Source organism: Lynx rufus, unplaced genomic scaffold (assembly GCF_022079265.1).
Source record: "Lynx rufus isolate CCGP_SWC_20201006 ecotype Redwood Valley unplaced genomic scaffold, mLynRuf1.p SCAF_7, whole genome shotgun sequence".
Classification (NCBI taxonomy): Eukaryota; Metazoa; Chordata; class Mammalia; order Carnivora; family Felidae; genus Lynx; species Lynx rufus.
Genome location: NW_025814889.1, coordinates 94,550,886 through 94,564,844, shown reverse-complemented (window position 1 = coordinate 94,564,844; position 13,959 = coordinate 94,550,886). Strand labels below are relative to the sequence as shown.

Genomic DNA, 13,959 nt, shown 5'->3' with positions numbered 1-13,959 from the left:
TAGTAACACTCCAGTTTTATAGATACATAACTGAGGCACTGAGAGATTAAGTACAGCTTAATCACACAGCTAGCAAGAGGCAGAGTCAAGATTAGAACTCTGGCCCTGGAACGTGCTCTCAACCACTTGTACCAAACCACGTGCAATAGATATCAGTATGGAGGGAGTCCCCAGTGTAAGGATGCCCGGAATGTTATATTGGGACAACTACACTGAGCTCACACAATGGAGATTCAACAGCAATGTTTAAGCAATGGCATCCACATGAGCCAATGGCAAAGTGGAAGGTGGTTAGCACAGGGACAGACGTTAGGAGGCTCTGGCAAGAGATGAATGTCTGAACAAAGGGGAGGTTGCAGCAGGGAGACATTTCACCTTAGGGTGGAAGCAACCATTTGATAAAGGATTAGCTATAGAGTATAGGAGTCGTCAGGGGTGATACCCCAGTTTCTAATTTGAGAGGTCTGTTGGAGAGTGAAGAGAACAGAGGAGGCAATGAAGACTGAAATCAGGGAGGGAATGAGTTCCACATTGAATGTGTTGATTTGGGAAAACGGAGATCCATCCATACATATATATGTACCTTAAACAGCTATAAATATAGGTCTGAAACCTGGCAAATACAGGTCTGAAACTTGGGCTATGCTGACCCATGGGAATGCCCACTCAGGGTAAGCTTTTGGTGTTCAAATAAAAGAGTTTCTGAGACAGGACTCTTGGGCAGACAAGGAGGGGGTGAATTACTGAAAGCATCCGAGAGGAAACAGAGACTGGAGGAGAACCAGAGTGAAGGTGCCATGGAATTACATAGGAGAGAGCTTCCATGAGGAAACAATGGGTGATAGTGACCAATCCCAGAGACAACGCCAGGAAGATGAGCGCTGAAGGCTTTTTTAATACAATCTAGCAATTAGAAATTTCAGAAGAGCAAGTCAGAGCAAAAGCCAGATTTAATTGGGCTTGAGATGCAAAGAATAAAGAGAATGGGTATTTTTCAGAGTTTGGTGATGAAAGAGAAGAGAAAGAGAAGTGAATGTCTGGAAGGAGGGATAGAGTTGAGAGAAGAGATTTAAATCTCCTCACTGACCCATTGATACCTGAATTTTGCTATTACTCCCCGCCCCCTGGGAGTATATGTTGTTACCCTTGCCTTTCCCTTGTAGGGACTTTATTATACCAATTTTTAAGGTAACCTGTAATGTAAAGTATTCCCAGAATCTTTTCAAAAGCAGGCTAGGCACAAATAATCAACAAATGTCAATCCATTGCCAAGAGCTTCCTCCTGGCTGACTGGGCCTCCGGAAGCATCTCTTCAAGTGCTTCTGGAACAGCCCCCAGGGATAGAAGGAAGCCCAGTGCAGAGGAAATAATCACCCTTTTCTGGTCACGTCAACTGCTAGGGGAGAAGTCACGTGGTTTTCTATACCCACCAATGAAACTGAGAGCAGACTTTTCAGAATTCACTCCCTTTTAGGTTACAGTATCATTCTGGTAGGAGTGTTTTCCGATACAGTTACAACTCAGAATATAGAGATGAAACAGTTATTTTTTTTTCATCACTGCTTTTAATCATGTCATCAAACCTCCCTTTCCCATCTCTTAACCACATTTTAAGTAGGGTCTATAAGTTTCTAGACTCTGATCATTGAAACATGCTCCAGTCCAGGATCTTCTACTGGTTCAAAGTACGTCCTCTCCACCATGGGTGGCTCCAGGCTCTGGCTCCTTCAGGAGGGGAAGGTGAGAGGAGCCGTCAATGGCCTGAAACCAGCGCAGGGGTTCCTCACATCTTCTGAGTCGTAGAGCTCACTGGGCCTCCGATAAAAGGTGTGGAGACTTTCCCTAACATATGAGCCTACACAAATACCTACTTCCACTCACTGCCAGAGGCTTGGAGCCCACCTGAATCTTACCCTAGGTTAAGGACTCTGGGAATAGAGTAACTTTTTTAAGTCAAAAAATGAAAATATCAGGCAGCCGTAACAGTGAGAGTCTACAGATTAATTTTTAAAAAATTTCCTGGCAGAGGGGCGCCTGGGTGGCTCAGGTCATGATCTCGCGGTTTATGAATTCGAGCCCCGCATCGGGCTCTGTGCTGACAGCTCAGAGCCTGGAGCCTGCTTCTGATTCTGCATCTCCCTCTCTCTCTGCCCCTCCCCCACTCATGCTCTCTCTCTGTCTCAGAAATAAATAAACATAAAAAAAAATTTTCCTGGGGCGCCTGGGTGGCGCAGTCGGTTGGGCGTCCGACTTCAGCCAGGTCACGATCTCGCGGTCCGGGAGTTCGAGCCCCGCGTCGGGCTCTGGGCTGATGGCTCAGAGCCTGGAGCCTGTTTCCCATTCTGTGTCTCCCTCTCTCTCTGCCTCTCCCCCGTTCATGCTCTGTCTCTCTGTCGCAAAAATAAATAAACGTTGAAAAAAAAAATTAAAAAAAAAAAATTTTCCTGGCAGATAATTGGGCAATATTTATCAAAGAGCTAATTTAAAAAAAAAAAATTCTAGGGGCGCCTGGGTGGCGCATTCGGTTAAGCCTCCAACTTCAGCCAGGTCACGATCTCGCGGTCCGTGAGTTCGAGCCCTGCGTCGGGCTCTGGGCTGACGGCTCAGAGCCTGGAGCCTGTTTCCAATTCTGTGTCTCCCTCTCTCTCTGCCCCTCCCCCGTTCATGCTCTGTCTCTCTCTGTCCCAAAAAAATAAATAAACATTGAAAAAATAAAAATAAAAAAAAATTCTATATGGCAGCAACTCTATTTTGAGGAAATTCATGCAAAGCAAATAACTAAAGGTTCTCACAGGTAAGAATCTAGAGCACGCCCAAATGGCTAGCAATAAGAACTGGTTAAATTATGGAACATTTCAGAGTGCCTGGGTGGCTCCATCGGTTAAGCGTCCAACTCTTGATTTTGGCTCAGGTCATGATCTCCGGATTCACGGGATCTAGGCCCACATCGGGCTCTGGGCTGTCAGCGCAGAACCTGCTTGGGATACTCTCTCCCTCTCACTCCGTCTCCACCCCACCCCCAAAATAAATAAATTTTGAAAACATTTATGAAACACCACAATAGAGGTTCTCCCACATGTCCCTGGGGGCTGAAAATGGGAGGTGTTTTTGGTCTTCACTGCTATTTCCAGATTTAGCTTCCCTCCTCCCTTCTTCAAATGAAGCAGATCCCACATGACTGGGCCACCTCCTGTTAGTAGCATCTAGCAACCTCTTGGTCGCTCACTTCGTTCACCATCTGGTTCCCTCTTTTCCTCCCTGCAACACCACTCTTGCCATCACTGCTGGTGGCTTCAACATCCACCTGATACTTCCCAGCTTCTTGAATTCGTAAACTCCTCACTACTTCCACCACCTTTACTCCACCTCACCTCAGACACCTCCTCTCTTGACACGCTGCTAAACCCTGGCATCAACCCAGTAACTGCATCAACCTCTGAGATCTCATTTCCACCTGCTGTATTCTCTGACCGGCCCATCCTTTCCACTCACTGACACTTATGCCTCTACTCGAATCAGTTCACCCACTGGGATCCCTATTCATGAACCTTATTACCACTTTTGCACACCTCCTCACGCCCCTGCTATCCCCATTTCCCTTCTTACCCAGCTTAGATGTCAGGGCCCATCACTCTAATTACTCCCTTGCAAAGACTAGTCACTCTCTTCCCTTCTCTCCATCTACAGGATTCATCTGGGAAAACCTCAACTTTGTAAAAACCCAATTCTTCACCCACCCCAACCCTGCACTTAAGCATCTGAACGTTGCTCAGAAAATCATCCAAGTGTACTGACTGGCCTCACTTAAAGTAATTGAACACAAATCTTAAGTGGACACAGCAGTGACCAGCAATCCTATTTCCTAGCATATTTGCTTCTTTATTTTCTGTAGTGAGTTGAAAAATGCCCCCCCCCCGAAATGTCTGACCGCCCACGACCTCTGAATGTGAACTTTGGAAAAAAATGTCTTGGCAGAGGTAATTAAGTTAAGGATCTTGAGCTGAGATGATCCTGGATGAAGGTGGGCCCTAAGTCCAATGATGACTGTCCTGATAAGAGAAGAGACTCACAGAGAAAATGATGATGTAAAAACGGAGGCTGAGATTGGAGTTATTAGTCTACAAGTCAAGGAATACCAAGGATTGTCAGCGTCACCAAAACCTAGGTAAGAGACATGGAACAGATTCTCCCCTAGAGCCTTCAGAGGGAATGCAACCTTGCCAACACCTTGATTTTGGACATCTGACTTCCAGAACTGTGAGAGGACACATTTCTGTTGTTTTAAGCCATCAATGTTGCAGTTGTTTGTTATGTCAGCCTAGGAGACTAATATACTCTCAAAGAAAAGAATTTCACAACTTATTCTCCCTTCTAACGCCCCCAAATCGTCCCCTACCACACTCCGGCCACCAGCTCCCTCCTAATACACCTCACACTTCATAGGCAAAGCAGAAGTAACCTGTCATGGGTTTCCACCCTGAAATCTGCCACACCACCTGCATCTGTTCAGATACTCCACCTCTGCTGCTATCACAAGACAGCAAGAGTTGCAAGCGTCTCCAGGTGCTCTGAATCCCATCCTGACCCACCTTCTCAAGGTTCCTCTCCCACAATTAATGCCCCCTCCCTCTTCTGCATCATGCACGTACTCCTCTACACTCAATCATTCCCACCAGCAGACCATGCTTCAGTATCTCCCATCTTTATTTTTTTAACGTTTTTTTTAATGTTTATTTATTTTTGTGTGAGAGAGAGAGACAGAGTGCAAGCACGGAGGGGCAGAGAGAGGGAGACACAGAATCTGAAGGAGGCTCCAGGCCCTGAGCTGTCAGCGCAGAGCCTGACATGGGGCTTGAACCCACGAACCAAATCTTGAGATCATGACCTGCGCCGAAGTCAGACGCTTACCTGACTGAGCCACCCATGTGCCCCAGTATCTCCCATCTTTAAAAAACAAAATTATCAACAACTCTTGCCTCTATACCCCCTCTGGCTTTGGCTCAACTCCTTGGCTCATGGGACAAAAGAACTTCTCAAAAACATTACCCATATTAGCCACTCACCATCTGTTGCCTCTTCAACCCCATGGACTGGGCTTTCTTCCTCCACTACATGGAAACCACTTGTCAAAGTCACTTAAACCTTCTTTCCCACATTGTATGCTCAGTTATCTGGCATTTCAGAAACACTTAAAACATATGATCATGTTCTCTTTGAAACACTATTCTTTCCCAGCTCAACACCGCAGGCTCCCCTCTTACCTCATTTAACATCCCTTTGTTAGTTATTCTCACTCGCATCCTTAAGTGTTATCATGGGTCTCCCTGGTCTAGTCTGTCTCCCTTCTCAGGATATCATCTTGTCTTAGGGCTTTAAATACCAACCATATGCTGATGACCCCCAAACTGATATGCATATCCCTGATCCCTTCCTTGGGTTCCAAATTCAAACATCCAATTGCCTTCTCATATTTTCCATTTTGTTGTCTAAAAGGTATCTAAAACTTGAAGTGCCACAAATGAATTATTGATTTCATATGTGTGTGTGTCCACATACGTACACACACACACACACACACACACACACACACATATACACCAGCACTTCTGCCTAGTCTTGCACACCTGGGTACATTGTACCAACATCCACCAATTATTGGTGCCAACACCAGGGCATCATCCTTGACTTCTCTGCCTTCTTCATCCCCCACATCCTACCCATCTGCAAGTCCTGCCTATTCTCAAGGGTTTCCTATCACACCGAGAATAAATATTCAAATTCTGACGTCATCCCCTACCACCCTCCTCATTGTCAGTTAACACTGTCCCCTGCCCCCTCCAGCACGCACTTCACCCCACCCCACCTCCACCTGCCCACTCCAAGCTCAGGGACTTTGCACTGGTGTTCCCTTTGCCTGGGATGCTCTCCTGATGGATGATGGATCATGACTGGTGGGAAACTTGCTCGAATGTCACCTCCTAAGAAGATTCACTGATTACCTTAGCTTATGTAACCCGCTCTCCCTCCCATCCTCAGTGTCTCTCTGCACTGCTATCTGGCTTTATTTTCTTCATAATTAATGACTATCTGAAATCATTTTATTCACTTGCTTATATCTTTATGGTCTTCTTTCTTCAGCTAGAAGAGGAGTTGCTTTGGGAAAAGGCCTCTGCTTGTTCACCACTGAATCCCCAGCCATTAGGGCAGCATCTGATTGGCTGGTTAATATAAACAAAGGATCGGAATGAATGACAAACTTGTAGCCACTTACTACCTGGATGACTTTCAAGCAAGTTCACCTCTGCCAGCCTCAAGATTCTCATGGGAGGAAAAAAATCTCTCACAGGGCCCTTTTGATGTTACACAGAGAAAATGATAACAGGGTAACAATGAGAATTATAATAGCTACCATTAATTGAGCTCTCTGTGCCAGGCATAGCCCTTTACAACCATATTTCGAGATGATACAGTTATCAGCATTTTATAAACAAGGAAACTAAGACCTGCAGAAGTTTACTTCTCCATCATCCCAGAGGCAATGAATGGCACAGCCAGGATTCATATCCAGGATTACTGACTCCAAAGCCATGGTCCTAATTAAAATTCTATATCTAGCACATAGTAAATGCTCAATAATAAAAAAAAAAAAACCAGTCCTTGGGGCGCCTGGGTGGCTCAGTCTGTTAAGTGTCCAACTTCGGCTCAGGTCATGATCTCGCCCATGAGTTCGAGCCCCGCGTCGGGCTCTGTGCTGACAGCTCAGAGCCTGGAGCCTGTTTCAGATTCTGTGTCTCTCTCTCTCTGACCTTCCCCCATTCATGCTCTGTCTCTGCCTCAAAAATAAATAAACGTTAAAAAAAAATTTTTTTTAAGTCCTTATTTCTAGTTATTATTGGAGGATGTTGCTAGGACACAACAGGATGTCTAAAATTCCATCATTAGAGAGCAACCAAACCTACCCTTAGAGAAGGTGACTTTTTTTTATTCATTTGACCAAACATCTTTGTGTTCTCTGAAAGTACATTGAGTGTAAGACTCTATAGAGATGTATGGTGGCATCAGATTATCTGCTGCTTGTACCTTGTGTGCAAGCTCAGGTTTTATTGGGACAGAAAGAGGAGGGCATAAGGGTGCTGGGAGGGTGAGAAAGTGGTGGTCCCCACATGCAAGAAAGACAAAGGATTAAGAGGCTGGCCTGAGGTCAAAGATACCCTTTACCCAGGGCATCTGGGTGGCTTAGTCGGTTAAGTCTGACTTCAGCTCGGGTAATCATCTCGTGGTTTGTGGGTTCAAGCCCTACCTCAAGCTCTATGCTGACAGCTCAGAATCTGGAGCCTGCTTCGGATTCTGTGTTTTCGTCTCTCTCTCTCTCTGCCTGTCCCCCACTCATACTCTCTCTCTGTCTGTCTCTCTCTCTCTCAAAAATAAGTAAATAGAGGGGGCGCCTGGGTGGCGCAGTCGGTTAAGCGTCCGACTTCAGCCAGGTCACGATCTCGCGGTCCGTGGGTTCGAGCCCCGCGTCAGGCTCTGGGCTGATGGCTCAGAGCCTGGAGCCTGTTTCCGATTCTGTGCCTCCCTCTCTCTCTGCCCCTCCCCCGTTCATGCTCTGTCTCTCTCTGTCCCAAAAATAAATAAACGTTGAAAAAAAAAATTTAAAAATAAGTAAATAGATAAACATTAAAAAAAAAAAGATACCCTCTACCCACAAGACTGCCTTGCCCAGGGCCAGTCCCGGCACTGCAGCGTCGGCCTTCTGTCCTGCTTTCAGCTGTTCAGAGCTTCTGATTCCTCTCACGGGAATTCAGAGTCACCAACCAATTAGAGTTTGGGGGTCCCTGTCCCCCCAAACTTCAGTGAGTGTGCTGGAGTTTCAGTCCCTCAGTGTCTTTCTTGTGTCTTCTTGTTATCTGCTCCTAGTAGGTGGTTTTCCCCACTCCATTCAATCAGGGCAGGAATGAATCTCCTCTTCTCCTTTCAGGATAAGCCAACAGGCATTTGAGAACCTACTTCAGGGCATTACCAAGAGCATGAGCTAAATATCTTCTCAATTCAGAAAACCTCCTCTTTAAAAATTAGATACAATGAAAAACTAAATAGTCTTCTCAAATCAGTTTTTATAAAATGTTCTAAAAAGCCTGGGAATAAAAAGTGAGACCTCTGATATGGCAGTCCCCAAAAACACCAATGAGGAAAACAAATTAAGAATGTGAAGTCACAGCTTTCAAAAACAAAGGAAGTAAACTGAAGAACTGAGATTTACTGTATTTCATTTTCTTATTCCTTTTTACTCAGAGAGTTGTAAGAATTAAATGAATTAATGAACGTAAAGGCAACAGCATAGGGGTGGGCATATGGTAAATGCTTAATACATGTTGTTAGTAATCAGGGTCAAACTAAAGGTGAAATTGATAAAGTTTCCAAGTTAACCAACTTAAAATAGTTAACCATCTCTTTTTAAAGATAAAATCATGACGTTCTTTTAAAAAACAATTTTTTTTAATGTTTATTTATTTTTGAGAGAGAGACAAACAGCGCGAGCTGGGAGGGGCAGACAGAAGGAGACGCAGAATCTGAAGCAGACTCCAAGGTCCAAACCGTCAGCACAGAGCCTGATGCGGGGCTCGAACTCAAGAGCCCTAAGATCATGAGCTGGGCCGAAGTCAGACGCTCAACCGACTGAGACACCCAGGTGCCCCAAAACCATGACTTTCCTACAAATATAAGATGGATGCATATCAAAGATTTTATTCAGCTACCTAATTAATGAAGGAGGCAGGAAGATGTCACAACTGGCTCAAGGAGAATTCAAACGGCAGATCTAGATCTATATCTACCCCATCTGTATCTATCTAGCTACACCATGCAACGAATTTCCAAATAAAAGCAAAACGGTCTTTTACTAGAACTGTTGATCCCACTAAAAGTAAATTCATTTGCATATCTATAGACAAAAGTCATTTGCATTGATATCAGTTATCTACAATGTATAGAGTTTTAATATATCTCTAACACAATAAAAGGTGTAAATCCCACAGAATCTGGTAGCCCAGAAGGATGTGATCTTTTCTACGGAAGATGTCCATAATCTTTTTCATCTGTGTCAGTGTCTTTTGTAATGTTTCTTTAGACGTGGATCTTAAACAAGAGTTTTGCTGAATTAAAACTCATTCTCCTCTATTTAAGATAATCGGATTATAACATAATACATTTCAATTATGAAGCACTTAGATAATAAAGTATAAAGAAGAAAATGAAAATCGGCATATTTTTACCACTAAGAGATAACAAGTATTAATGCTTGAAGTGTATTCATCCAGTTGTTTCTATGTATATGTGTGAGCGTGTATGTGTATATATTAAATATTTTCAGATCAGTTTTAATAATAAATTTTGTTCTGGGAAGCTACATATATAAAAATATTCAATTGTATCTACCAATTTACAAACCACTTTTCCCCTTTATATAATAAACATTTTTCCTTATCATCATTTTCAATAGCTATAAAATATTCCATTATATGGAAAAACCATAATTCATTTAATTAATCCACCACCATCAGAAATTTAGATTGTAACCAAGTTTTAGTTATTAAAAAGAAACTAATATGCTTCTCTTCTGACACCCTTTCTCTTGTAGTGGTACCATCTTTGTTGAAAAAGCCAAACATTTCACATGGTATCAGTCTCCAGAGGGTCTTGGGATCCCTAGCACACCTGATCTGCCTCTGCTTTAGTTAGTTAATGGGCCTACCTGTGGCATCAGGGGCAGACCGGGAATTAGAATTAGAATTAGAATTCCAGCTACCCGAAACCACCCTTTGTTCTTATCATTTTCCTGAGACACATCGCAAAGATTTAGACATATTTGAAATTTAAAATAAAAACTAAGATCATCCTGAGCTTTGACCCTCAAGGCCATTTATTGTCAATCCAGATACTTTTTCATACAAATGCGTTCATAAGGAAAAATGCAGCTAGGGCTGAGTTTCTTAGAACAAAGGGTCTGAGGAAACAGAAAAATAGCTTTCAGCTGGGTAACAAATTGCCAAAACTTTTCTTGATTTTTCAGACCTTGATTTTTTTTTTTAATTTTGTTTAATGTTTATTTAGTTTTGAGAGAAAGAGAGCGTGAGGAGGAAAGGGACAGAAAGAGAGGGAGACATAGAATCGGAAGCAGGCTCCAGGCTCTGAGCGGTCACCCAGAGCCCGATGTGGGGCTCGAACTCACAAACCGTGATCGTGACCTGACCTGAAGTCAGACGCTCAACCGACTGAGCCACCCAGGCGCCCCTGGATTTTTTTTTTTATACAAGATCGCATTTAATTAGAACTGACACATCAACAGGAGAACGATGAGCGACAACTGGTCCTCCTCACTAGAATATCACTGCTGTCCTCAGTCTAAGGAATACTTGAGAAAGGAAATCGTTAAAATCTAAGGGAAAGACTTGAAAGCCTTACAAGCTACCACTTAAGGGAGGTGATGTTGGACCAGGCACACAGCAGGTACTCAATATTTGCTGAATAGTGGAGGTATAAACATTTGACAATGAGCTGTGTGGTTTTCAGGGGGAAGAGAATCATTTAAGCTGGTGTCTCCATTTTTTATTTCTAAAAATGAAGAGAAATGACCCCTCCCTCATGAAAAAAAAAAAAGGTTTCAAATGGAAGACCAGAGTTTGGTTTAAGCTAAGAAAAATACTATTAAAATAATAATCAGATATTGTAGCAAGTGACAGAGAAGACTGGTGGAAACTATATCCCTGGAGACTTCTGAAAATAAGACGAAGATAGTATAGGAATCCTCTAAGTACAGCAGAATTTCCAAAGAACAGAAGGTAGACCACATTCACTTTTCAGGTCTTCTCCAGTTACAGAAGGAAACCAAGACTTTATGCTTCTATAAAATGAATGGGTGTTTTCTCTAAAATAAAGCATATGGGGGCGCCTGGGTGGCGCAGTCGGTTAAGCGTCCGACTTCAGCCAGGTCACGATCTCGCGGTCCGTGAGTTCGAGCCCCGCGTCGGGCTCTGGGCTGATGGCTCGGAGCCTGGAGCCTGTTTCCGATTCTGTGTCTCCCTCTCTCTCTGCCCCTCCCCCGTTCATGCTCTGTCTCTCTCTGTCCCAAAAATAAATAAAAACGTTGAAAAAAAAATTTTAAAATAAAGCATATGGGGGGCCTGGGTGGCTCAGTCAGTGGAGCGTCTGACTTCAGCTCAGGTCATGATCTCACAGTCTGTGAGTTCGAGCCCTGCATCAGGCTCTGTGCTGATGGCTCAGAGCCTGGAGCCTGCTTCCGATTCTGTGTCTCCCTCTCTCTCTGCCCCTCCCCTGTTCATGCTCTGTCTCTCTCTGTCTCAAAAATAAATAAAAACATTAAGAAAAAAAATTTTTTAAATAAAGCATATGTATGGATGAAAGTTACACAGAATATAAAATCAGGCAATAACAATCGAGCAATGCAACGTTAGCGTGCCTACTGTGTACACAGCCTGACCCAGGTAGACACACCGATTTGGCTACTGTCAGAGACAGAAAATTCAATGGGATAGATCACGACTGAGATAATGTGATAATTCTCTTGGTCTTAGCTTTCTTCTTGTCACTTCTGGCAAAATCCAAGCCACAGAAACTACCATATTGTATGTGATTCTTTCTGATGGTGACCTAGAATCTCACTAGTTCTTTAGTACGACCACTCCGTTATTTCGTACTGTTTGGTGTTGGGTTAATTCCATTCAACCTTTTTGCATCTAGAATTTGTCAGGTACTTTACTGATCACCAGAAATGCCAAAAGCACTCCTCTATATGCTGGTAACTGCCCTCTGGATTCTGTGAATAAACAGGTCTACCCTCAATTCTTCTCATACTTCCTCCTGAGAAATACCTTTGAAATGTGTAAAAGCTATGGTCACATTTCCCTTCACATGGAAGTCTGAGCATTGCTGATAAAGAACCAAAGACTGAAGTCTCTGATGGCGAGTCCTTGCTGACATTTTCAACAGACCCTCCATTAGAATATCAACCCAATTAAATAATAGAAGCCGTACTGCCAGTTTAGATTTGTAAAAGAAAGAAAATCTCTGTAACCATGTCCTATAATATGCCCCTCCCTTAAGAAAGAAGTACTCATTTCTGTAGTATGGCTCTCCTTTCAAAAACCAATCATTATTCGGTTGCACATTTTTAAAGTGTTGTGAAAAACAAAGATGAGAAGGGGAAGGAGGTGTTCTTTTACTGTTTTATATTTAATTTTACTAAGAGAAAAACTATTTTAAATGAAATCTTACACCTTTCTGGTGCTAAACTCAAAAACTTTAGAGACAAGACAAATCTGTAATTTTTGAAATGTAGGGGATTAGAAGAAATATAATCTAGCACAGGACAGAGACAAACCCTAGCCACACAGATAAGCTGACCCTGTGACTCTTTTAACAACCAAGCTAGAAGATGGAAATCCTGTATTCTTTTAAATCACTACCTATACCATTGGTTTTTCCTATGAACAGAGCAAATAAACCTCCACTTCAGATTTCAGGACAGTTAGTACGATGGCATTTCTTCCAAGTCCAAGTTTAAGTGAATTCCAAAAAGGCAAAACAGTGACTGCGAGCAGAGCCAGTTCTCAGAAGCAGGGACTGCATGTTGGAAAGTGGGCACTTACCTTCAAAGAACTGCTGCAGGGCCTCGTTTTCCCCTACCACATCCATGGTGCCGCGGTCCTAGTAACGCTTCCTCATAGAACAAGGGTTCTCAGACCTCAGGAACTAAGTGCTCGTCCTCTCAACTTGACGCCTATGAATGCTCTTGAAAAGTCTTCATTTTCTTTTTATTGGAGTGAAGCATATCTTCTGCCAACAAATTGTGTCCAGAAAGATGGTTAAATTCTCCAAATGATTGTAAGACCAGGCTATGGGACCATGCAGGAAAAAAAAAAAAAACCTTATGAATAGGGAAGTGGTAACAAATCTATCTTACTGTAGGGAACTGTTTCTACTCTGCCTTTTGTCTTTAAGGACCTTTGTCCTTAGTGACACATGTAATTACATAAATGGGCAATAAATACATAGTCTTATCTCTTATTTGTCCTTTTACACCAATATATTTATATCTCCCCCTCTGTCAACCAGGTCAATTTAGCCATAACCAGGCAAATATACAGTGTGTGTGTGTGTGTGTGTGTGTGTGTGTTTACCTAGAGAAAGGGGGCAAATCAATAATCACTTTTATAGATACCTAGAGGAGCAGATAATTTAGACAGACTTGTGATAATGAAGAGTTGGGATTTGTTAAGTATTTCTAAATTTAATCACAATGAAAACTTACATTCCCTGATACACACCTAGTCTGTCTCCTCCAGATTTTATTTTCTTTGAAAGTATAAACTAGAAAGCATGAGAAGTGCCTCTGAGGAGCAAATTTGATTCAGTAATTCTTACAGTTGAGTATACACTTCACTTTTAGCTGGTTTCACTCCTAAATATAAAACTACATGCAAATAAATGTTTTGCTTTCACTGCTTAACTATTAATTTACTTCATAGCCTAAGAATATAATTAGGATATTCAATCGGCTCTTTAACCCTTCGTTTTCTTTTTCCCCAACTTTTCATTTTGAAAAAGTCTTTAACCTATTGAAAAGCTGAAAGGATAATACCATGCAATACCCACCTACTCTTCACCCAGATTTATAGTTAATATTTTCCCACTTTTGCTTTTTCTCACTTGCTATATACACTTTGGGCTGAGTCATTTGAAAATACTCCTGACATCTTGACATTTCACCCAGAAATAATTCTGTATATGTCTCCTAACAAATAAGGATATTCTCCCACATGACCACAGTATTGTTATACCCAAGAAATATAATAGAAATTTAATACTAATATCTCATTAGTATTAATACCTTTGTCCCCCAAAATATCTTTCATGACTTTTTGTTTCCTGGTCAAGGATCTA

The 13,959-nt window shown here is 42.5% G+C and overlaps 1 protein-coding gene across 1 annotated transcript in view; it reads right to left on the bottom strand.

Annotated features, from left to right (window-relative positions):
• Positions 1-12,711, bottom strand: part of MYRFL (myelin regulatory factor like) — a 131,778-nt gene extending 119,067 nt beyond the window's left edge. The window contains exon 1 of the mRNA XM_047066388.1: positions 12,666-12,711. Coding sequence (XP_046922344.1) covers positions 12,666-12,711 — 46 coding nt within the window. The remainder of the gene's footprint in view (positions 1-12,665) is intronic.
• Positions 12,712-13,959: the final 1,248 nt, after the last annotated feature.